This window comes from Convolutriloba macropyga, chromosome 1, assembly GCF_964194025.1.
Source record: "Convolutriloba macropyga chromosome 1, txConMacr16.3, whole genome shotgun sequence".
NCBI lineage: Eukaryota > Metazoa > Xenacoelomorpha > Acoela > Convolutidae > Convolutriloba > Convolutriloba macropyga.
The window spans coordinates 66,146,629-66,172,107 of NC_134468.1; the positions used below are offsets into that span (position 1 = coordinate 66,146,629).

General features: G+C 37.3%; 1 protein-coding gene across 2 annotated transcripts in view; it reads left to right on the forward strand.

Moving 5' to 3' along the window:
* LOC142350779 (lactosylceramide 4-alpha-galactosyltransferase-like) overlaps nucleotides 1-25,479 on the forward strand; it is a 33,916-nt gene that overhangs the window by 5,834 nt on the left and 2,603 nt on the right. The window contains exons 2-3 of one of the 2 annotated variants that reach the window (XM_075402736.1): nucleotides 6,732-6,955; nucleotides 18,038-18,539. In XM_075402736.1, coding sequence (XP_075258851.1) covers nucleotides 6,732-6,955; nucleotides 18,038-18,417 — 604 coding nt within the window. In that variant the 3' untranslated portion in view covers nucleotides 18,418-18,539. Of the gene's footprint in view, nucleotides 1-6,731; nucleotides 6,956-18,037; nucleotides 18,540-25,479 lie in introns of those variants that run through there. The other variant, XM_075402744.1, reaches the window with a different exon arrangement.

Here is a 25,479-nt window from a genome sequence, read left to right on the forward strand (position 1 = left end):
AGAAAATTATTTTCGTCAGTATGAAAATATTTCTCGTTACAATAGTAAAATAATATATGTGCTTTAAATAAATGTTGATTGTGACTGGCATCTCCGAGACTCGCATCTCTGAGACAATTAAGCTGAAAACCGCCCGATAAGGGCATAAAACTTACCTCTTGCATAATTTTTTTACTCAATTTCCAAACCGTAGGTTACGCTTTAGTGAGAGGAACTATAAATATAGCCGAATAACAGAAACAACAAAGTACCAATTCATAGGAAAAAGTATTTAACAAAGTATTAGATCAAAAACGGCATGAAGCAACGTATATGAAGTGCCAGTCAGAACATACGTATGAAGGTTACAACCGGATCGGTTAAATACCGGTCTAAATTATACAAAAAATCTGTTTGGAAATTTTGAACAAAATTAAGCCTAAATTGCTCTCTCAGATATATTTTGCTATATATTTTTTCTTAATATTATGATAAACAACATTTTTCCGAATTTTATACGCAATTTAGACCTTATCATATGCATTTGTGACGTCAGAAGCGCTCTAAGTGTGCTTTTTGTCCATGTTTCTGTAAAAATGGCCATTTTTCTGCTGTTTTGCCTTTATAGGAAAACTATAGGATGATCTAAGTTTTGCTTAACGTATTCTTTTTTTCACCAAATTTGACCAAAGTTTTCAACCTGGATATTTTGCCTTAGATTCTTACATTTTTTGCCTTAAGTATTCAGTTGTAATTTGGCAATTACCACATCATCCAACAAAAAAAAAATCGGAATAAAATTCGGCCTACCTGAACCTCTTTGAGAATCCTAGATTTTCAACTTAATTTTATGATAAACGGATTTTTGCTAATCCACGCATATTTCTATGTGTATTGGAACGTACACAACGCAATAGAATTGAAATTTGTATATTTAAAATCAAATGAAATAGCGCAATTTAACCACTGAAAATGTGGAAAATATTTCAAAATATTTGAAAGACAACAGTTGAGCGTCTTGAGAAGATTTCACAAAAAAGCTGATAGGTTGTTAAATTTCAGCAAAAAGTAAGCTGCAAAGCATTGCAAGGAGCAACTTATGCCTCTCTACTACAAACTTGTAAATGTCCTTAAAGCTTGCAAAACTGGAATGATCTAGAGACCGGGGGATTAAAACTGAGCTGTTTTTGTGACATTTTTTGAGACATTTTCTGACGTTTTGAAAATTGTGTCAGAAAGCAGTGGAAACTATAAAAAATTAAGAATTAAGGTTTAAAATTTGTGTTAGAAATTCACTTAAATCCGCAGTAAAGTTTTTTTCATTGGAAAATCTTGCAAAGAGTTCAGCTTAAAACATTGAAAAGCGCTGAGGTTTTGTTAGCAATTTTTTGGAAAATATTTTGTTAAAGATACGTCGCCGGCAATAAGTGAGTGCGAATTTTACATAATTTTCATTTACATATTCTACGCTAAATTTTGTTATTATTCGTATCTATCATCAAACAGATGTTCTTTGGGTTCGTGAGTTGAGTCACTTTGAATTGAAGTTTCTGATACCCTTCACACTTTTTTCTGTATGTCAAGTGTAGCTCAATTGACGTCTGTGTAACGAACAAACAATTCGTAATATTATAAACACACTTATGTTTGTGCGCTTCTCTCCGATTTGTTTTTCGGAAAATTTCAACTGATCAAATGTGTTAGTTGAAAGCTTCAAGCTATTTCAGCTCTTGATGAAAACTGGCACCGGATTTTTTTCGTTAATATCAAATCTTTTGCGGAAAAAAATATCAATATTGAAATTGCGATAACAAACCCTACTTTTTGGAAACTATGTACTAATAAAAGTTTCTCAGCTCCCATACTTAAACTCCATTCAGTATTGATGGAAATTGGCACTCACTTCATGTCTTTAATAATTTAAGGCCTCGCTGAAAGAATCGTGATTTGAAGGTTTTTGGAACCGTTTCCCTATGTTTAATTGCTCTCAAACGAAGTTTGTAGCAATTATATTAGTCCTGTCGGTCTTTTTTAATGCGATTTTTCGCTTGACCGATTTTTCGTCTGACGCTTTTGACTTTTCGTCCTCAAAAACGGGATAAACAGGTAGCGCCCAGCGGGCATTAAGTGCTCTTAGAGCCTTTCAGCTCTGTTTCAGCTCAAACTGTTTTGGAGACTTATAATTATGGTGTGAAGAGCGGTTCTAGAGGTTGAAGACACCCCCCCCCCAAATGTTGAACCCCCCCACTATTGCCCCACCCCCCTGCGCTGTTGCCCCCATCCGACTGTTGCCACCCCAATCAGCACCCCCCTCCCCCCACACAATGGCTACTGACGAACAACCGCTCGCTAAAAACACGCAAATTTATACAAATTTTCACAATTTTTTTCAAGCTTTTTGAAAATTTTTGTCATTTTTGTAAAACTTTTGTCAAATTTTTGAGTTATATCAACCCTAGATGTCAAGGAACCCACTCTTTAATTTGATAATAGGTTACTGCACAGTTTCTAGTGGTAATAGAATGGTTTCAACATTTCAACTTCGCGAATTTTTGCAATTTTTTGAAAAAACTTGCAAATTTATTCAAGGTTTTTGAACATTTTTGTTGGTTTTTAGGTTTATCCAGCCTCAAGAGCCAAGGAATCTCCTCTAGGGTTTGATAGTAGGTTACTGTATAGTTTTTAGACGTAATGGATTTTTTTTCAAGATTTTAACACCACGAATTGTAGCATTTTTTTGAAAAAAAATCAATTTTTAAATGTTTTTTACATTTATGGTCATTATTCAAGATTTTTCAGTCTCAGGGTTCAGAGAACCTGCTTTGGGGTTTGATAATATGCAGCTACATAGTTTTTAGTGGTAATGGAATGGTTTTCAACTTTTTAATATCACAAATTTTATCGATTTATTTTTTATAAAACTTGCAATTTTTTAAAGTTTTTTTTAACAATTTTAGTACTTTTATAGGTTTATCTGGCCTCAAGAGCCAAGTAACCTCCTTTAGAGTTTGATAACAATTCATTGTATAGTTTCTAGATGCAATGGAGTGTTTTTAGAGTTTTTAACATTTAAGGTGTTTTAGCATTTTTTTGAAAAATTCTTGGCAATCTTCATGTTTTTTAAATTGTCATTTTTTAACGTTTTTCCAGCCAAGATGCCTCCTTGGAGGTTTGATACCAAGCTGTTGCGTAGTTTCTAGAGTTAATGAAATGGTTATTATTATATTAGTGACTCTTAATTATTAAATTTTTTGATAAGTTTTGAAAAATTTTTGAAAAATTATTACCATGTTCCAAGTGTATGGATCTTTAGGAGCCAATAAAACTGTTTAAGTCTTGAAATAGGCAAACTAGATGGTCTCTTGAGACAATTGAATGGTGTTCTGAAAAATTAAAATCACGAATTTTAGCAAGATTTTGTTGAAACTTGCAATTGTTTTTAAAATTTTTGAATATTTTTGTCCTTTTCTGAGTTTAACGATCATTACTGGCCAACGAAGCTTTTTAAGTCTCGCAGATGGGGCACCGGACAAAAATCCTGAGCCAGAAAATGTTTTCGAACACTTTCTTTACTGCGAATGTGGAAACTTTTCTTCGGAATGTGGAAACTTTTCTTGGGAAACTTTTCTTCGGAACTTTTCTCTCTCGTTCTCTCTGTTGGCTGACTTTTCTTTCCTTCTCCTTCTCCCTCACGTTTAATCGCTCTCTCTCTCTCTCCCTCCCTCCCTTTCTCTCTCTCTCTCTCCCTCCCTCCCTGCCTGCCTGCCTGCCTGCCTGCCTGCCTGCCTGCCTGCCTGCCTGCCTGCCTGCCTGCCTGCCTGCCTGCCTGCCTGCCTGCCTGCCTGCCTGCCTGCCTGCCTGCCTGCCTGCCTGCCTGCCTGCCTGCCTGCCTGCCTGCCTGCCTGCCTCCCTCCCTCCCTCCCTCCCTCCCTCCCTCCCTCCCTCCCCCCTTAATTCTTTTGTTGATGCCGCACTTCAGTTATTTGTCTCCTTTTGTTATTTCTCTCCTTGTTGATGCCGCACTTCAGCGGCTGTTATGTGGCGTGATGTCATCATCTATTACCCTAATCTCAGGCCCCTTCAATCAAGCTAAAGCTAACCTCACTAGACAGTGGCTAGGATTTGACGAAGCCGACCGCTCGCCGGTCGTTTGAGAGCAATTCGCCCGACGTTAGTCGGTTATGTTTTTTCAAAGAAAAACGTTTCTAAGATCGGCATAGTTAAATGGAGTTTTGATTGAGATAAAATTTTTGCAAGGAGCGTAGAAATGGAATTTCTTTACTCAATTCAATATTTTCGAATTGTAGGTTGGGCAATGGGGAGCTGTACATTGAATGTATTGGTACAAATATACTAAAAAGTCTGCAGATAAGCTTTCAAGTCATAGGCAAAACATATTCAACAGTGTATAAGACCAAGAACGACATAAAGCAACGAGTATAGAAGTCTCATAAAATTGCAACGCACGTGAACGTTCGAAAAGCTCGGGGCATGCAAATGGACAGTGTTTTGCTAGATAACTGCGTGTCTTAAATTTGAACTTTGAGCTTTGAAACGTTTTGTAGCGTTGCAACTTTATGGGACTGACTATGGGAAATCTATCAGAACAATCGAATAAAGGATTACACTGTTTTAACCAACAAATGCTCTTTTATATGACTTTTTTGATGCTCCACCGGCTGTTACTTCGTCTGATCATTGATCAGCTGAATTTCGGTCAAAATTTTATGCATAACTTCAAAAAATGTAGTTCAAAATGCTCAAACAAATATGTTCAAATTCTGTTTGACATTTCATGACTATGATTACCTAAATTTATGACAAACGGATTGTCTTAAGCTTTCCTATTAGAGCGTATTATACGCATTTGGAAAGATAATTGTAAATTTGTAGTAATTTGAATGTGTGCAAATTATGTAAGATCGTGAAAATACAAAAAAAACAAGTATGATAAATGGTTTTTAATCGTCTTTTTCAATCGTTAGCTTTAAAAGGAAAACAATTTAATTACTAAACTGAGTGTTTAAAGTCTTAAAATTTTTGGAATTCTAATTCTAAAGCTTAAATATCGTTCACTACAAAATATCCGATTATTCTCATAATGTTTTTGCAGGCTTCCTGAGTTCGGCTGTTTTCCCCCAAATGGATCTTATGAACTAAATCTTCTCAATGGTGCACACATCCACCTTGAGAAGGGACACCCATTGGGCCGTGAAATCTTGGAGGAGATAGAAAGAGTATTTCATGCAAGGGGCAAAAGAAACCATATTGGACCACCACTAGTGTACAAAGGGGCACTTGATCTGCTCAACATGAAGAAACTGGTTAATTTTGAAGGTGAGGCCAGATAACGACAAGATTTACCAGCTAACGACAAGAGAGACCAGCCTGCCTGCCTGCCTGCCTGCCTGCCTGCCTGCCTGCCTGCCTGCCTGCCTGCCTGCCTGCCTGCCTGCCTGCCTGCCTGCCTGCCTGCCTGCCTGCCTGCCTGCCTGCCTGCCTGCCTGCCTGCCTGCCTGCCTGCCTGCCTGCCTGCCTGCCTGCCTCCCTCCCTCCCTCCCTCCCTCCCTCCCTCCCTCCCTCCCCCCCTTAATTCTTTTGTTGATGCCGCACTTCAGTTATTTGTCTCCTTTTGTTATTTCTCTCCTTGTTGATGCCGCACTTCAGCGGCTGTTATGTGGCGTGATGTCATCATCTATTACCCTAATCTCAGGCCCCTTCAATCAAGCTAAAGCTAACCTCACTAGACAGTGGCTAGGATTTGACGAAGCCGACCGCTCGCCGGTCGTTTGAGAGCAATTCGCCCGACGTTAGTCGGTTATGTTTTTTCAAAGAAAAACGTTTCTAAGATCGGCATAGTTAAATGGAGTTTTGATTGAGATAAAATTTCTGCAAGGAGCGTAGAAATGGAATTTCTTTACTCAATTCAATATTTTCGAATTGTAGGTTGGGCAATGGGGAGCTGTACATTGAATGTATTGGTACAAATATATTAAAAAGTCTGCAGATAAGCTTTCAAGTCATAGGCAAAACATATTCAACAGTGTATAAGACCAAGAACGACATAAAGCAACGAATATAGAAGTCTCATAAAATTGCAACGCACGTGAACGTTCGAAAAGCTCGGGGCATGCAAATGGACAGTGCTTTGCTAGATAACTGCGTGTCTTAAATTTGAACTTTGAGCTTTGAAACGTTTTGTAGCGTTGCAACTTTATGGGACTGACTATGGGAAATCTATCAGAACAATCGAATAAAGGATTACACTGTTTTAACCAACAAATGCTCTTTTATATGACTTTTTTGATGCTCCACCGGCTGTTACTTCGTCTGATCATTGATCAGCTGAATTTCGGTCAAAATTTTATGCCTAACTTCAAAAAATGTAGTTCAAAATGCTCAAACAAATATGTTCAAATTCTGTTTGACATTTCATGACTATGATTACCTAAATTTATGACAAACGGATTGTCTTAAGCTTTCCTATTAGAGCGTATTATACGCATTTGGAAAGATAATTGTAAATTTGTAGTAATTTGAATGTGTGCAAATTATGTAAGATCGTGAAAATACAAAAAACAAGTATGATAAATGGTTTTTAATCGTCTTTTTCAATCGTTAGCTTTAAAAGGAAAACAATTTAATTACTAAACTGAGTGTTTAATGTCTTAAAATTTTTGCAATTCTAATTTTAAAAATCTTAAATATCGTTCAATACAATATATCCGATTATTCTCAAATTGTTTTTGCAGGCTTCCTGAGTTCGGCTGTTTTCCCCCAAATGGATCTTATGAAATAAATCTTCTCAATGGTGCACACATCCACCTTGAGAAGGGACACCCATTGGGCCGTGAAATCTTGGAGGAGATAGAAAGAGTGTTTCATGCAAGGGGCAAAAGAAACCATATTGGACCACCACTAGTGTACAAAGGGGCACTTCATCTGCTAAACATGAAGAAACTGGTTAATTTTGAAGGTGAGGCCAGCTAACGACAAGATTTACCAGTTTGTAGCTCCAATAAACTTTTCAATAACATGCCTCGGTTCGAGATGTTTGAAGTCTAAAATATCTGAAACTTCACAAATTTGTTGTTATCGGCTGTTATCGCAAAAATGTTTTGGAAAACTATATTGTACGGTTTTTGCTGAAAATTTCAGTTTTCTTTTAAAATAATTTAAGTCAACAACTGCCCGTCCCACGCTTGGAATACAAAAAATGGAGGAGGCTAAAACGACAAAAAAATCTCCACAGTCAGTTCTGAAATTGACCGAAATTTGCCGACAGTCTTTTATATTGTTTTTTGTTTCGTTTTAATTGCTTTGTTCTGCTTGGAGAGAGGGCCTATGGACGCCGTTTTACTGCTTGCTCGCGCTTAAGTCTTTTTTAATGATTTTAGTAACTCCAGCACTGTCGTTTCCATGCGCAGAATGTAAAAGGAGGAGGGCAGACACACAAAAAACCATGCTGGAAAATCTTGAAAATTGGTTTATAACTTGACTAGAGACTGTTCTGACAGTTGTGAAACTGTTTGCTTATTATAAGGCACCTCGTTAAACATGGTGCTACCTTCGTATGGCTCCCTATTAATGTTGTTACGGCTTATAACCGTAACTTAAAAATCAAAGATCGGCTTTGTGAAGGCCGATCATTAATAATTTTCTCAAACATTTATTGGATCTATTCTGTTTCGGCCCCCAGGTTAGTAAGCAAAAACGTTTATCACCCCCAGGCGCACGTGCTATTTTCTTCCATAGTAACGTGCTATATAAAAACATACAATTTTTAACTGGAGGTCATGAAAAGCACTGCGAGGAAGAAACACATTGGATCCCAATTATTTTTATTAAAACAACAATGATAATAAGCATGCAACGCAAAGTTGAATCACTATATGTCGACATATTTCGTTTCTAAATTTAATAACACGGAGTACTCTTTATCTTAACATAGATTATTACGTTAATTACACACTCCTAACGTGTATTTAAAACATTCTATGGATAATCTACATGGTTAACCAATAACCCCTGACGTCAGTTTTGCATGGAAAAAGTGAAGTTTTGAAGTTATGTCGACATAGATGGGGTTAACCAATACACGGTTGAGAATTGACACTTACAACAAGAACAGCAGGCTACAGATAGAACTAAAACCAATACAACGGGGCAGCAGAAAACTTCAAGGTTTGAATGTTAATTTAATAAAAGTGCAAATTGTTGCAATCTCACTTGAGCAGTAAAATGATGTCTCTTGCTAAATTGAAGCTTGTAATTTATCTAATCATCGACTTGGTCTTGAACGTTTAAGTAACTTGAGAGAAAAGAAAATAAAGAACCTCTGATAGCTAAGCATTAGGGAGACGAAAATTTTCTTTTCCTTGACCAGACGAACGATTTGTAATCAGATTGACAAAAATAAGAGGCCGTGAAAGATAAATTTTCAGTTCACCAAATTGAGTTTTTCAAGCCGAAAACCAAAGATGCTACGTCTTCTCTATGGCTTTAGCCCCAGTGACTAACGAAGGACCACTGTTTTCACCAGTAATTCAAGTCCCTTTATGGCAAAGACGTTTCTCGTCTGTAAATTGTGTTCTATCCTGAACCCGAAAGTAGCCCTTAGATTCCTTTAAAAACTTAAACAGTGAGCAACCTATAGGGATACAAAACTTCTGGATTTGGAATAGCCCCAACTTGATTTATTGAGTTATTAACAAAATTCAGAAAAATTGTTTCGTTATTTGATTGGAATCTATTGTGAACTTCCACCAATCCAATCTATTATTCAGCAAAGCTGAACGATTAGTTGTTTGTTTTGATAAAACAAAGTTTAATGCGACGGTAATTTACAGTATAGCGGAACAAAAGCGAACTGCACAATTTAGTATCCTTACAGCTTGTAATCCACTACTAACGAACTGGGTGGTATAAAACTTTCATTGCCATTGATAAGAAAGCAGCCGTTACATTTCGCTTGCCGACCCAGACAGTGGAATACAATCCGCTGTCTAATATAGAACAGAAGCCACGAAAGCAATTCGAGATGCATAATAGGACGGCATTGATGAGGCAATTTTGTTGGAAAAAAAGCACGGGACATAGAGGCGTCAAACGGCGGCGTCAAATCAAACAAACTGTGACTCAGTTACGTAGTCACGGCAACCTCGGGAGACAAAACAAACACTCCAAAAAACAGATTGAGCTGAAACAGAAAAAAGTCAGATCAGCATGTCAGATCAGCAGAATGAGACCCCTCCCCAAAGCAAGGATTTAGAGCCAAATGATAAAGTTCAAAGACCTATAGGAGAAGTTTCCCAAGGCTCCGTTAAGAACCAACAGAAAAAAACCAGAACAACAAGTCCAAAGCGTCTTCAGATAAAGGGGCAATGAAATTAGAGAAGGCTGCAGCTCTAGAAAAAGAAATTAACTGCGAGATGCGTTTGAGAAGAATTGAATTTGAAATGAAGCTAAAGGACCTTGAGATGGAACTGCACCGTTTGGAAAAAGAATGTGCTCTAAAGAGAGAATTCGAAAAGGAGGCACTTGATGCATGAGACTCTTATTTCGTTGACGGTGCCGTGCTTAGTATAAGCAGCCAATCACCTTTCAATAGGAAAACTCTAAGGAGCAAGGACCTCTTCGGCTTGCTCGGCTCGACAAATCAGATAGTTTTGCAATTTTTACTGTCCTTTTGAATAAGCAAAAAAATGGGCACCACAAATATCGAGAAAGCTTACTTAAATCCAGATCCCAAGAGGCGAGCGTTTCAAATTCAACGGTTTACCGGACCGGCGTCTACTCTTCGGATATCTACTCGGGTGGCCGGAATGGTCGAATACGTTTTAAAACAGTTTATAACCGTGCTATTCCCACCATGGCCGGAATGGTAGAATATGTTTGAAGGCAGTTCAAAACCGTGCTATTCCCAAAATGAGCCCTTTAAAAACATTGTTTACTTGCAAAGCAATAGCGGCTATATCAAGTATGGGCTACTCTGGAGAGTTATATGGTGAAGCTTGGTCTTTGTTGGAATGGAAGTTTGGCGGAACTTACCTAATTGCTGAGACAAAACTCAAAACCTTGCGAATTCAATAAGCAATCCGAATGCACACTTCAAAAGCTTTAGTCAGTTATTCAACAACCATCAGTAACTTAGTCAGTGTTCTGAAAAACTACAAATATGAAGGAGACTTGCGATCTAGTGCAAATCGCAATCGAAACGTTGACACCTAACCTGAAAGAGAAGTTGTGGTTTTATTTAAATGAAACCATTGAGGACCGACCAGATCTCTGTCTCTTATAGAATTGATTATCAAGAGTTTCATTCGTTTACAAAGTCATGTCGCAGCCGACAGGGGAGAGTAAGGAGGATCATCGGCAAAATGAGAACAAAACCAAGCAGTTCTATAAATCCTCGATTTTTAGTGAGAGTTCAAACGTAAAGGAAGCACAGTCAACAAACAACGATTACTGCCAATTAACCGATGAAACACACAAAATTTGGAACTGTCCTCTATTTAAAAACATGAACGTGAATGATCGTTATGCCACTCTGAGGAGGCAACAATTATGTTACGGACGTCTGGGAAAGGGCATGCAATCAAAGATTGCAAAGTCAACGCTTGTGTAAATGGATGTGCCGAAACGCACAATCGAATGCAACACTGGAAGACCAAATGGACGAGGGCAATCACGCAGACAACGTAAACGCAGCATTAGTCAGTCAAGTTGACGAGCTTTCTTCAGCTAGTTCGAGTCTCCTTTCAGAGCCGTAGTAACAGGTTAAAAACATGTTTTCCTGGATAGTGGATCAATGGCATCATTCATCGATCAAAGCGTTAATGAGAGGTTGCAAGCCAATGGTACCAATGTTATGCTTAATGGTACCAATGTTATGCTTACCATAGCTGGCATACACGGAGCGAAGGCTTTGAAGACAGAAAAAATGTCCATCAAAATAAAGGGATTGCATTCAAAAGTATGTTCAGTCGTAGTTTCTGTACACCCGTCATTTTCATTGGGAACAACAAACCACGGCTACAATAAGCAGAAGCAAAGCTTTCACTAATTGAACGTATTCCCCAACAAAAAGTTCAACTTTTTGAACTTCGGCATCATTCTGGGTCAAGATAATTACGAGCTAGAGAGGCCATTGGACTACAAGATAGGAACACGAAGTTGTTTTTTCGCCGCTGTTGAAAATTACGATGTGTAGTCAGTGGACCCATGACGGGAAGGAAAAGACGAAATGTTTGTCATTTCGCTTTCACAGAAGATGTGAAAGTGGCTGAGAGCATCCAAAAAAGGCGGGATATACAAACTTATGCCCCCAAAATTAGCGTTGTCGGTCGGTCAAAAAAGGAACTGCAGGCCCAAAGGATTATAGAGAGCACAAAAAAGATTACAGGTGATTGATTTGAAGTTAGTGCTATGGAGTGAAGCAGAACCGAACCTGCCAAACAACTACAACTCAGTACTGGATCAATTGTACTCAATGGAGTGACGAATCCAAAGGGAACCGAACCTGGAAAATATGTATCAACAATCAAAAGATACAGTTGTAAAGATCAGTTTCGTAAAGCCCAAATCTGTCACACCATCCAGTGCTCAACCCGAACAAGCCTGGCCAAATAAGACTTGTTTGTAATGCAGCATCAATGCACAAAGACGTATGCCTAAACGGCAAGCTACTAACAAGACCCGATCTATTTCATAGGTTGATTTAAACAATTTTCAGATTTCGTGAAGGACTAATAGCCCTACTGCAGATATGGAATTGAGGTTCCTGCAAGGATAGAACTTGTTCGAGATTTCTATGTCGCCCGAGAATTATTCAACTCGTTCAAGTTTACGAAAATCAGCTACACGTGTTTGGAGCCATGAGCTCTTTGGCTTGCACTTACTATGCTCTCAAACAATTGGGACTCAATAACTAAGAATTGTATCCAATTGCAGAAAAAGAATTACAAAACAACTTCTACTTTGAAGATTTAATCAAATCAGTAGAAACCCTTGAAGAGGCAATTGAAATATTCAGTCAATTGAGACATCTTCTTTCGCAGAAAAGATTTGAACTGAAAAAGTGGATAAGCAACACTGACGAGGTTTCCGAAGCAATTCCAGTGGACTTGAAATCAACCAGCAACAGAAAACAGGTAGATGGTGAACCCAGCTCAGAGGGATCTTCAGTTCCTGGACTACAATGTACGGTTATTGATGATATTCCTTATGTTTGCAGAGGTATCAATAAAAAAACTGAAACACGCATAACTCAGAGAAAGATTCTGTCACTGGTGTTTTCAGTATTTGACCCCATTGAAGTGTTTGCTCCGTTCAGTGTTGACATGAGACGACTTCTCAAGGAAATCGGGGCTAAAAATGGTCAGCACTGAGACAGCGAAGTTGATCGCTTGAGGTGATAAAAAACAACTGCCAATTATAGCTGAAACAAGCATCGATCAAAGACAGTTCAATACAGTGGGAGGGATGGAATTTCACGTGTTTGCTGACGCTTCTGAAGACAGGATGCGTGCGGTGGCCTACCTACAATCATAACCGAAGGAACACTCAGCCGATTTAGCATTTGTAATAGTAAAGTGCAAAGAAGCACCGATGAGACATCCTTCAAAACCACGACTGGAATTGCAAGCCGCAGTCATGGCAGCACAAAACGGAGTGAAGATAAAATTTTGCAGTTTTTGGTCAGACTCAACAACAATACTTCAGTGGTTACACAGCTCCCATCGTTAACAACAAGTGTTTATGGCAAATCGAGTGGCTGAGATATTGGATACAATTGATGTTCCACAGTGGAGACATTTGAGCGGTATCAACAACCCAGCGGACATTGGCCCGAGAACGATTAGCATTGAAAAACTCAGGAGGAGTGAGTGGCTTACTGGGCTGGTCTGGTTAAAGCAACCACAGAGTGAATGATCAGAGCAAGTCAACTTCGTCGTTGTCTCAGATGAGGATAACGTACCCTCATCAGTCTACAACAAGCGTTTTGCAACACAATTTAAATCTGCAACACTTGTAATTAGCATTGAAGAAAAAAAAGCAAAAGCAAACATTTTTTGGTTACAACAGCGAGAAAAGTTTGAAAAGAATACCCAAAGAGCAACAAAATTTTTACAATTCTTACCTTTCTTGGATGAGGGGCACTTTTTTGTGCCAAAGGCAGAATAGGTAAAAATCAGTTGGGCTTCAACGCTAAACATTCAATATTGTTTCACTGGAAACACCATGCAGTTGAATTCTTCTTGCGAACCGAACACACAAGCAATCAACACGAAGGCGCAGGGCATTTCAGAATCATTGTTCAGCAGAAGATGTGGATCTTGGGCATACGAAATGCCTAACGATCAATGGAGAACAACTGTGTTACCAACAGAAAGTTCAGAGCAAAAATGATAACACCAGTAATGGCAGATCTACTCCAAGAGCGTTTGGATGCTTCAACAGCCTTTACAAATGTTGGAGTTGGCTACATTTGCCCTTTCACTGTGAAGGTTGGGCGAAAAAAAGAAAAACGATTGTGTTGTCTGTTCACATATCTAACTGTGAGAGCAGTGCACATAGAAGTGCTACCCAAGTTAGATTCAGATAGTTGTCTCAACGCAATAATGCGATTTATTGCATGTAGAGGAAAAACAAGTACAAAAATACGCGACAGAGGACAACTTTTGTTGAAGTTGAACGAGAATTTACTGAGAACGTTGCGGCATGGAACAAAGAAGGGATCGAAGAACGTCTAACGCGGCAAAAAATCCGATCGAAATTCAACCCAGCCACAGCTCCAAAATTTTAAGGGGTATGGGAACGGTAAGTCAAGTTGCAATAAAAAATTCTCTGTAGTGTTGGGGAACATATCTGTCGCCGAGGATGTTACTTCAACTATGACGTGTATTGTGGAGCAATCTTTGACTGCGAAACTTTTGACTCCAGTGAGTTCAGGTGTTATTGACTTGGAAACATTGACCCCCAATCATTTTTTGTGGCAACAAGAATGTTTCCTTGCCCCATCTACCATGCGCAAAATTGTTTGTCGATCATTGAAAGCTCTACCACTCTACCAACAAACTCAAGCTTATGCTAATCTCTTTTGAGACAGATTTTGATATAAGTATCTGCCAGTGTTGAACAACTGGCAAAAATGGCGCTCTACAGCTAACAAAAGCCTCATAGAAGGCGATCTCGTTTAACTAATCGAAGACAGTGGCAAGCGAGGTTATTATAATCTGCTATATTGTCGGAATCCATCGAAGGGTCAGACGAAGTGATTCGATCAGCAAAAGTTCGAACGAACGATGGAGTTTACAGGAGACCAGTGGTGAAGCTTGCTACTGTGTTACAAAACAGGAAAGATGTTTTCGTGATGAAAAACAGGGTGGTGATGTGAAGGCCAAGCTTTAATATTTACTTCATTAAAACAGCAAATTTGGAAAAGCTTGCGATGCAAAGTCACTATATGTCGACATACTTCGTTTCTCAATTTAATAACACGGAGTACAACTTAGATTTTTGCGTCAATTCTACATCAAAATCCTGACGTCTACCTGTAACAATTTATGGATTATCTACATGGTTATCTGCCAACCCCTGACAACCTTTTTGGCATGGGAAAAGTGACGTTTTGGTGTTATGTCGACATAATGGGGTTTAACCAATCAACGGTTGAGAATTGACATATACAACATGAAAAGCAGGCTACAGATAGAACTTATACCACAACAACGAAGGAGCTGAAAACTTTAACGTTTGAATGTTAAATTAATAAAAAAGCAAATTGTTGCAATCTCACTTGAGCAGTAAAATAATGTCTCTTGCTAACGTGAAGCTTGTTTTTTTATCTAACCATCAATATAGTCTTGAAAGTTTTAGTAACTTGAGAGATAGGAAATTAAAGAACTTCTGAGAGCTAAACACCTAAATATTAGGTTGACGAAAGTTTTCTTTTCTTTGACCAGACGAACGATTTATAATCAGATCGTCGAAATTAATAGGTGGTGAAAGATAGATTTGCAGTTCAGAGACGTCAGTTGTTCGAACCAAAAACCTAGATGCTACGTCGGCCCCAGTGAAAAACGAAGGACCACTGTTTTGTCCAATAATTCAAGTCCCCTTGTAGCAAAACAGGGTTCTACTCTTTGATATCTGTTCAATTCTGAAACCGAATGTACTCCTTAGATTCTCTTAAAAGCATAAGCAGTGAGTAACCTACAGGGAAACAAACGCTCTTGTTTTGATTAGCCTGAACTTGAATTATGGAGCTATAAACAAATCTCAGAAAAAATGTTTGGTTAGTTGATTGGAACTTACTGACTAGTTCCAGAAGTGGAAATTAATATGCAGCAAAGCTGAACGATTAGTTTTTTGTAATAATAAAACAAAGTTTAATGCGATGGTAATTTACAATATAGCGGATATAAAGTTACAAAAGCGAATTGCACCGTTTAGTATCCCGACAGCTTGTAAACTACTAATAATGAACCGGGCGGTAAAAAACGTTCCTTGTAACTGATAGGAAAGCAGCTGTTACAGCCCTACTACGAGTCGCTGAAAATTTAACAGACATTAGAACTGTTTATTACCGTCCTGTGGCCTGATCAATACTATTCAAAACGTCCAAAAACCAATAATGTGACCCCATATGACCCCGTGGGGTTGCTAGATTAACGTTTGGGACATAGTTCTTGGTTAATAGATTTCAATCTACTCTCGATTTAAAACAAAAACGATATAATAATCGTAAAATGACAAATGACAACGAATAATATCTCCAAAACTCAGTAACATGTTTTAACTGAATACTGATGTGGCGTTATATGGAAAGCTTTAATACAATCATAAAACAATTTGTTGAATGAATGCTCATTAAATAAGTTTAATATTTGAAAATGTTAGAATTTCACCAAAACTTCTGCGTAATGGCGCAACAAATAGGACTTCGAGTGTTTTCTAATATGCATTTTGGTCTTTAACTGCTATTTTGGTGTTATGGCAGAGGGTGAATTGATTTGGTTTGGGGTTGCAATTTGCGGCTTTTAGGGGATGGAGTTGAAAACAAGTAGTCCTCTGAGCAATTAAGTTAAGGTTATTCAACGCAATTTCACGCGAAAGTCTTTTCCATTTAGACTTAATATGTACTTTTGCTACTTATTGTTTTTCAAAATGACAAATGTGTCCGATGGGTTTCCAAACAAGTATATAACAGCATAGAGAAGTTCAGCGCAACAAACACCGTATAACGCCAGAAAAACCTCGTGCTATCTTACTAACAATCTTATAAGAGAATGTGATTTGATCAAATAAACATGCTCAAAATTTCGTTGCGTGAAAATTTGGTCTGCATTATTATTGCACTGTTCAGCATGATTATTTGGAAGCAAAACAAGACTTCCGCTGGCTTGATCAAATATCGTAATTTTTAATAAAGCACATTAAGATTATCTAAACAAGTTTCAATAGTCAGATGTGCATTACAATTGTGCTAAAAGATTTCGTTTCGCAGTGATCAAGATTGAATTGACCGCTTTTCAAAATATAGGAGACTTCTTCAAAGAAAACATGAAAAAATTCGCATTATTTTAATGCGGAAATTCGCATTGTTTTATGCAGGAGACTTTAATTGTAAATTGAATTCAATTTAATTCAAACAGAACTAGATTTTAAGGTCGAATAAAAGATCTGTCGTTTTGACGAGGCTGGATGTCACTTAATATTAGATTCGAAACTCTTCAATTTCAAAGTTTTTTGTGCATGTGAATCATGGTTATTGAATGAATATTTTATTCGTTTTCTATAGGCGTACGACACAGAGCTGATTTGATCCAAACAGCACAATTTAAACTACTAATTTAAGGGTTTCCTCGTAAATGTGATACGGTTAAAAAAATGCCCCATTCGTGAGTTCGAGCATATGAAAAAATAAATTATGCTGATTTGGAGGTAATTGCTTTAGCTTAGTTACATGGTCAAGAGCGCAAGAGAATTCCAGCCCAATTCTTCTCATTTTTCACTCTAAACGTTCTAATGTCAAGTCTCACAATTTTCTCTTGTGTGATGAATAGTCACAATAGTGACAAAAATAAGTCTCTTTTGATTTCACAAGAAACAATTTTCGAGTGATTGCACAATTTTCATGTGAAGAAGAGTATGAGGAAAAGGCTGGTCCAGATTGGAAATATTGTCGCCATGTTGTTTTTCAGTTGCTCTAGAAAACTGACGAAATAAAAAAAACTGTAAAATTTTTTTTTTGAAAACTTAGTCGAGTTTAAGTTTATAAACCCGATGTAAGTCACACGAGATTTGGCTTGACCGACATTCTAACATCAGTCCATCAAGTATTTCAGCAATTACAACAATTTTTTTAATGTTTATTTGAGCAAAAATATCCACCCAAGAAAGAGCACCGAGGAGAGAGCACAAAAGACAAAAATTCTTTTGTTTCGTTACATGTGAATTAAAATTGAAGTAGTAAGATATTTAAACTGTTCTGATCGGTATTTTTGAGTTGAAGGCAACCAAAAATTTAAATATTCCATTTTCAAAATTTCAAAAGTAGGGCTGCGCCAAATAATGTCCAGAGACAGATAATAAAAAGTAACCTCATAGCCGTTTTAAACAAAAAAAGATTAATATGTCAAATAATGAGGTTTAATTTTGCGTGGAAAAAAGACACAAGGAAAATCCCGATAAGATGAGAAATCAATGACAAAATTTCATAACTTTTTTTGAAACTCAAACCACTAATCAGGTACAGCCAAGCCATTTTTTGTGAAGAGTTAAAGGACTATTGTGCGTTTTGTGTATAAATTGCACGGAAAACCGCAAAAAGTTAGTCGGGTTGCATTGCAAAATAGACAGTTTTTTTTTCATTATTTCACAGTTGAATTTTAATCACTTTTCGGATAAAAAGTGGTTTGAATTTGCATAGATAGAGGATGAACTATCAGCTAAATGTACATGATTTATCTTCTGATGGAGCCTCTTAAAATCGACAAACCTATAATTTAGTTGAGCTTTTTTTGATTAAATGTTAGCATCGAAAATTTAATAGGAAACTCACGACATTCAGCAAGAGATTGGACATATGCCATCACTGAAGATATTCCAAACATAAACAGCTTATGGTCAAAGTCCTTTATAGGGCCAATAGTTCCCACTAGATTATATTTCAATTGGAGTAGAGTGAAGAGCCAGGCTGGCGAGAGCAGCAGAAATGGTGTGAGAAATTCGGGTTCCACTGAGTTTTTGAGCGGCCGCAACATTTGGTCTACCGACCCTGACGAAAACAACGCACAAACCTGCAACACGAACAGTTACAACACGTCGAATCATTTGGTGACCAAAACAAGAGCATTTGGTCTACCGACCCTGACGAAAACAACGCACAAAATTGCAACACAAACAGTTACAACACTTCGAATCATTTGGTGACCAAAACAAGACGATAAAAATGATAGTCTTGAAAAGTCCGAACAGACTATGGAAAACGTTTGATTGGCAGATGGATTCAGCACAAAGCATTGGTGATAGAGGAAGCCAAAAAATTCACATGTCTCCCACGATAACTCATAAAAAGTGTTCTATTTGGAAGAAAACAAAAGGATGTCAGTAGAAAATTCATATTGATGTCTCTACGAGACGTATGATAATACGTTAGATGACAAGAGACAACGACAGTAATAATCAATTAATAATCAATATCGAAACCATGTTGCTCGCACAAATCGTGTGTTGGAAGAAATGAAACAAAAGCAAATGAGTTTTCAATTGGTTACTCAACAATTTGCATTGACTGTTGGCCGGTAAATTTTTAAAAATTAACTGTTGGCCGGTCAATTTTTAAATCTACAAACTAACTAAAGATGGAGGTTTCATTGAGACTGAAGCGTCAGTTGTGATAAAAGAGTTGAAAACTGCAAAATTATCTAACACAAAAATATTTTTAGGAAAACTAGATGTGATCTCCTTACAATTCTTTCAAATTGAGAGATCACATTCCTGCGCTAAAGTTTGTCAACTTTTAGCGATGATGAAAGTTCATTTCGAGACCTGACCAAATATAGTGTGCGCACCATAGACTGTAAAAACCAGAAATTGCTAGTGGCAATCACTAAAAATAGCAAAAACGAGCCGAACAAGACATTAATTTACGCAGAATTTGCATCAACTGAAATATATGCGGTCTCCTTCAGATAATGTACAGAAATACCCGGGTCTAGGTTTGTGGGTAAATTTTTGTAATAAATGCGGTGAATGCGGTGAATTTTTGTAAGAAATGCGGTGATTGTGGTTAACGCTGTGAATGTAAATAATTCACCGCGGTTCACCGCATTCACGGCAAAAAGATGTAGGAAATAGGCGGTGATTTAGGAAATTTTTTTTCACCGCATTTCACCGCATTTTTTTCGAAAATTCACCGCCAAACCTCAACCCGGGTAGGAAAGGACTCAGCGTCATTGGAAGCTTAGAACAACTTGAAATTGAGCTTGTAGAACTTAAAGATTGACTTAACAAGAAGCAGAGCAATAGCTAAGATAACGTCAACGTTGGCAGGAAAAAAATAAAAACGCCATCAACTTATTAAAGCGACTTGGTTACAAGGCTGACCTGGAATTAGAAGGTGTTCTCAGTTCAACAACGGAAAAAAACTCTAGTCATCTGAAAGAACGGTGATTGCAACCTCTGCAGGATCATCGACTACATGGAGGTAGACTGACTGATTTTAGGAATGAGTTGGATTGACTTCAGAGCTTTTATTCAAAAAACTTTATAATCTTGAACAAGTTTTCTTTTATCTGATCAAAATAAATTTCCAATACACAGATAACCAAAAACAATTATTTTTGTGTTTTTAAAATAATGTAATTAAATTCTGATAACTCTAGCAAATCGAAGAACATCCAGTGTCACCCAAAAAGCAGAAAACGTGCTTTTGTGCTCGCTACGAGTTGAAATCGATGGAAGTAATTGAACGTCGAGAACATGTCTAGATGCTTCTACGGCATTTTCTTGGTTTCAGACCAGGACGCTTTTTGAAAGACTAAAAACAAAGAACTTACATACTCCACGGCTGCTAGTATTTTCCTTGGCCGCAAGTACCTGATTAGAAAGAGAATTACGAAACCACACCAGACATGTTTGCCGTACGAAAAGCTCGTCAATTGGCGAAAAATGCGCTCTGCATAAAGTTGCGAATGATGATAACAACAACGACAAACACATCCGCAATGTATTACTTAAACTATTTCTTGAAGGAATCAGTACACCCGTGAAATAATTGAAGTATATGGGAAAAATTACACAAACTACCTAGAATAATGGCAATTTTTCTTATATTTTTCTGGAGGTTGATGCCGAACTTTTAGACTGCTAATCTTCTCGTAGGAATCAATGCATGAAACAAAATTATAGTGAACTTTGGCATAGCCAAATGATTTGTAGCACTCCTCACGTAAATGGAAACTCTGAAGTTTCAGGTAGCTGTCTATGGAATTCGTCTAGCAGATATGGAGTGATTATGATTTGGCCCTCTGCATCATCTGCCATTGTATAAATTTATCAATTTTTTGATCGTTATGAGTTCAAATCGATGAAAGTAATTGAACGTCGAGAACATGTCTAGATGTTTCCACTGTATTTTCTTTGTTTCAGACAAAGTCACCTGTCGAAAGGCTAAAAACAAAGAACTTGCATAGTCCACGGCTGTGGAAAACCGCAAAATAAACTTGCGCAACCTCTAAAAGATATGCAATTCTATGCTCAAGAAAAGATAACTTGTTATCAACATAGTGTGCATCTGTAACAACGAAAGACCGCTACCAGCACCCGACCGAGGAAAATGTCAATCCAACCTTACAGTCAAACCGATGTTGGAATTACTCCTGAGCTGGATTGAACATCTATTTGGACATACCTCATCCCTATGATTTCGGGGGATCGGAAAACAAATTTAAACAATGCATTGTTTTTTCAAAAATTACAAGGCTATACAGCGACTTCCATTTTAAACATTGACAGGTAAGTTCTGTAATCGGTGGGATTTTGAGCTCTCAGATGAAACTCTGGTGTTAGCGATCTTTCCACAAATAAAGAACGACCAATAAGACCAATCAAGGCGTTAAGAAAAATCACACGAAGGAGCACGGAATCGGAAACGTACTGTTTGGTTTTCGGTGGCAAAAAGGCAACCAAAAAAGCAAGTCAACATCTACATTGCAAAAGCAACTTTTCAAGTTTTTAGAACTACGAATGCAGAAAGACAAATCGCTTGATGTCCGTTAAAAAAGCAAACGTAACTGAAACCGAAGACAAAGGTCAGAAATATTGGCAACATCACAACAACAACAAAACGTAGCAACTCAAAATTAATCATATAAGCCAGCCCACGGTGTAAAAATTAATGTGTCACCTCAAAAGGAGAGCTTCTATTAGGACTAGAGTTGCTTCAGTGCAATTTTCTAAATATTATTCGAAATTGAAATACAAATAACGTTATCTGCGGACAGAGAAGCACTGTTTCATCAAAATACTGTCCCATGCAATTATAGTTGATGAAAAAATTTTCTTTGGCGAGAAGAACCTGATGAAAAAGAGAAATATGGATTTACATCAAACTTCTTTGTCGGACGGAAAGCTCGTCTAGTGATGAAAAATACGCAATGATCAAGTTGTGAATGGTTATAAAAACAACAGCAAACACATCTGCAATGTATTACTTGAAATATTTCTATGAAGGAATCAGTACCCCCGAGAAACTATTGAAGTATATCAAAAAAATACACAAAGTACTTAGAAAAACGGCAATATAACTTATGTTTTTCTGGAGATTGATGAACAACATTTAGACTGCTAATGTTCACGTAGGAAGCAATGTAAGAAGCGAAATTGCACTGAAAATTGGTATAGAGGAATTTGTTGTAGCACTCATAATGTACGTGAAAACTCCGAAGTTTCAGGTAGCAGTCTATGGAATTGATCTAGCAGATATTAAGTAGTTATGATTTTGCAAATCTTGATTTGCAACATCTGTCATTGTACAAATTTTAATTGTGATAAAAATTGTAAAAAAGAGCAGAAGAATACCTTAATGTACGAAGAGTATACATCAAATGAAATAACTGTGGTCCCTTTCTTAGGATGTCCCGGAGTGGAAAAAACTCAATGTCATTGAAAACTTAGAACAACTTGAAGTCAAGCTTGTAGAACTTAACAAATGAGTGAATAGAAGCAAAGCAATAGCTAAGATAATGTCAAATTCGACTACAAAAGAATAAAAAATACCATCGATGTATTAGAATGACTTGGTTACAAGGCTGACCAGGAATTAGAAAGTGTTCTCAGGCCAACAACGAAAAAACACTCTGGTCATCTGCAAGTAGAATGATTGCAACATTTTCAGGATCAACGATTACATGGAGGTAGACCAACCAATTTCAGGAATGAGCTGGGTTGATTTCAAATCTCTTATTCAAGAAACCTAATAGTCTCGAACAAGTTTTTTTTATCTGATCAAAATAAATTTCCAATACACAGATAACCAAAAACAATTATATTTGTTTTAAATTCTGATAACACTAGCGAATTGAAGAACATCCAATGTCACCCAAAAAGCAGAAAACGTGCTTTTGTGGTCGCTATGAGTTCAAATCGATGCACGTAATTGAACGGTGAGAAAATGTCTAGAGGGTTCCTTTGTATTTTCTTTGTTTCAGATTAGCTCACTTGTTGAAAGATACAAAGAAAACAGAACTCGCATACTCCACGTCAGTTTAAAACTGCAAATCTTAATTCCGCAAAGCAACCTTTAAAAGATAGAATATTTAAGCAGATGATACAACGGCAGTAGCGACAACAAACGCACAATACTGACAGTAACTATTGCGCAGTCAAAATCAACGAAACCTTACTGTTGTCGCAATGTGTGACTCTGGACCCTTATTTTTTGTGGATAGGTCAACTCTGGCTGCACTTCGATTTCGAAACAAACAGACTTTTTTTAAGCAAAACTATATTTGGATCACAAAATTTTACGACAGAAGCCGATAGAGTATCATTGACCATTGACAACAATGCAATTCTATGCTCACGAAAAGATAACTCGTTGTTAACATAATGTGTATCTGTAATAAAGAAAAGACCGCTAGCAGCACCCGAAGAAAATGGCAATCCGACCTTACAGTCAATCCGATGTTGGGATTACTCCTGAGCTGGATTGAACATTCATTTGGACATACCTCATCCCTAAGATTTCGGGGGATCGGAAAACAAATTTAAACAATGCATTGTTTTTTGAAAAATTACAAGGCTATACAGCGACAATTGATTCAACAGCAACTTCCATTTTAAACATTGGCATGTAAATTATGTAATCGGTGGGATTTTGAGCTCTCAGGTGAAACTCTGGTGTCAGCGATCATTCCACAAATAAAGAACGACCAATAAGACCAATCAAGGCATTGAGTTAAACAATGTATTGTTATTTTGAAAACTTACAAGGCTAGCAGCGACAATTGATTCAACGGCAACTTCCTTTTTTAAAATTGGCAGGTATTTTTCTTAATCGTTCGGATTCTGAGTCTCTCGTGTGAAACTCTGATGTCAGCAATCATTCCAAAGATTAAAAAACGACCCATCAGACCATTCAAGACACTGGAAGAAATCACAAAAATGAACGCGAAACATGAAGCGTGGTTTGGTGTTCGGTGGCAAGAATGCAAAAAATGCAAGCCAACTAGTACTTTGCAATAGCGAATATCCAAGTCTTTAGAAATAGAAATGCGGAAAAACAAGAAGGTTGATGTCCATGAAGTTGAAAAAAAAACGTAAATGAAACCAAAGATAAACATCAAAAGGTTTTGCAAAATCACAAAGTCAACAATATGCACATACTAACTCAAATAATAAAACAAGGTCACGGCAACTCAATGTGTCGCCATCAGAGGAGAGATTCTATCAGGACTAGAATTACTTCAGTATTTTATTGGAATTATGAATCGCGTAGGTGAAAACCAGATAGGGCTATCTGCGGGTATAGAAGCACTGTTTCATCAAACTGCTGTCCGATTACAAATGCTGGCGAAATTTTCCTGGGCAGCAAGTACCTGATGAAAAAGAGATATATGGAACTATTTCAGACAATGAAAAATGCGCTCTGCATCGAGTTGTGAATGATGATAGAAACAACGGCAAACACATCTGCAATGTATTATTTATTGCAGACATAGTTCTATGTCCTTCATAGACATAGAACTATGTCTATGAAGGAATCAGTACCCCCGAGAAACTATTGAAGTATATCGAAAAATTACACAAAGTACTTAGAAAAACGGCAATATTTTTTTCTGGAGATTGATGACCAACTTTTAGACTGCTAACGTTCACGTAGGAAGCAATGTAGGAAACAAAAATACACTAAAAATTGGTATAGTGAATTTTGTTATAGCAATCATCATGTACGTGAAAACTCCGAAGTTTCAGGTGGCAGTCTATGGATTTCATCTAGCAGATATTAAGTGGTTATGATTTTGCCCTCTGAAACATCTGCCATTGCACAAATTTTCATTGAGATAAAAATTGTAAAAAGAGCAGAAGAATACCTTATTTTATGAACAGTATGCATCAAATGAAATATCTGAGGTCTCTTTCGGAGGATGTCCAGGAAAAGGAAAAGACTCAACGTCACTGAAAACTTAGAACAACTTGAAATCGAGCTTGGAGAGCTTAAAAATTGACTGAAAAGAAGCAGAGCAATCGCTAAGATAATTTCAAATTTGAATACAAAAGAATAGAGAATGCCATCGATGTATTAGAATGACTTGATCACAGGGTTGACCTGGAATTAGAAGTTGTTCTCAGGTCAACAACGAAAAAACACTCTGATCATCTGAAATTACAATAGTTGCAACATCTGCAGGACCATCGATTACATGGTGGTAGACTTACTGATTTTAGGAGTGAGCTGGGTTGACTTCAAAGCTTTCATTCAAGAAACCTAATAATCTCGAACATGTTTTTTTGTCTGATCGAAATAAATTTCCAATACCCAGATAACCAAAAACAATTATATTTGTTTTAAATTCTGATAACTCTATCAAATTGAAGAACATCCAGTGTCACCCAAAACGCAGAGAACGTGCTTTTGTGCTCGCTATGAGTTCAAATCGATGGAAGCAATTGAACGTCGAGAACATGTCTAGATGCTTCCACGGTATTTTTTTTGTTTCAGACCAGGACACTTTTTGAAAGACTAAAAACAAAGAACTTGCATATTCCGCGGCTGCTAATATTTTCCTTGTTTCAAGCCTCGTAGGAAGCAAAGCATGAAACAAAATTATAGTGAACTTTGGTATAGCCAAATGATTTGTAGCACTCATCACGTAAATGAAAACTCTGAAGTTTCAGGTAGCAGTCTACGGAATTTGTCAAGCAGATATGGAGTGATTATGATTTGGCTCTCTGCATCATCTGCCATTGTATAAATTTATCAATTTTCGG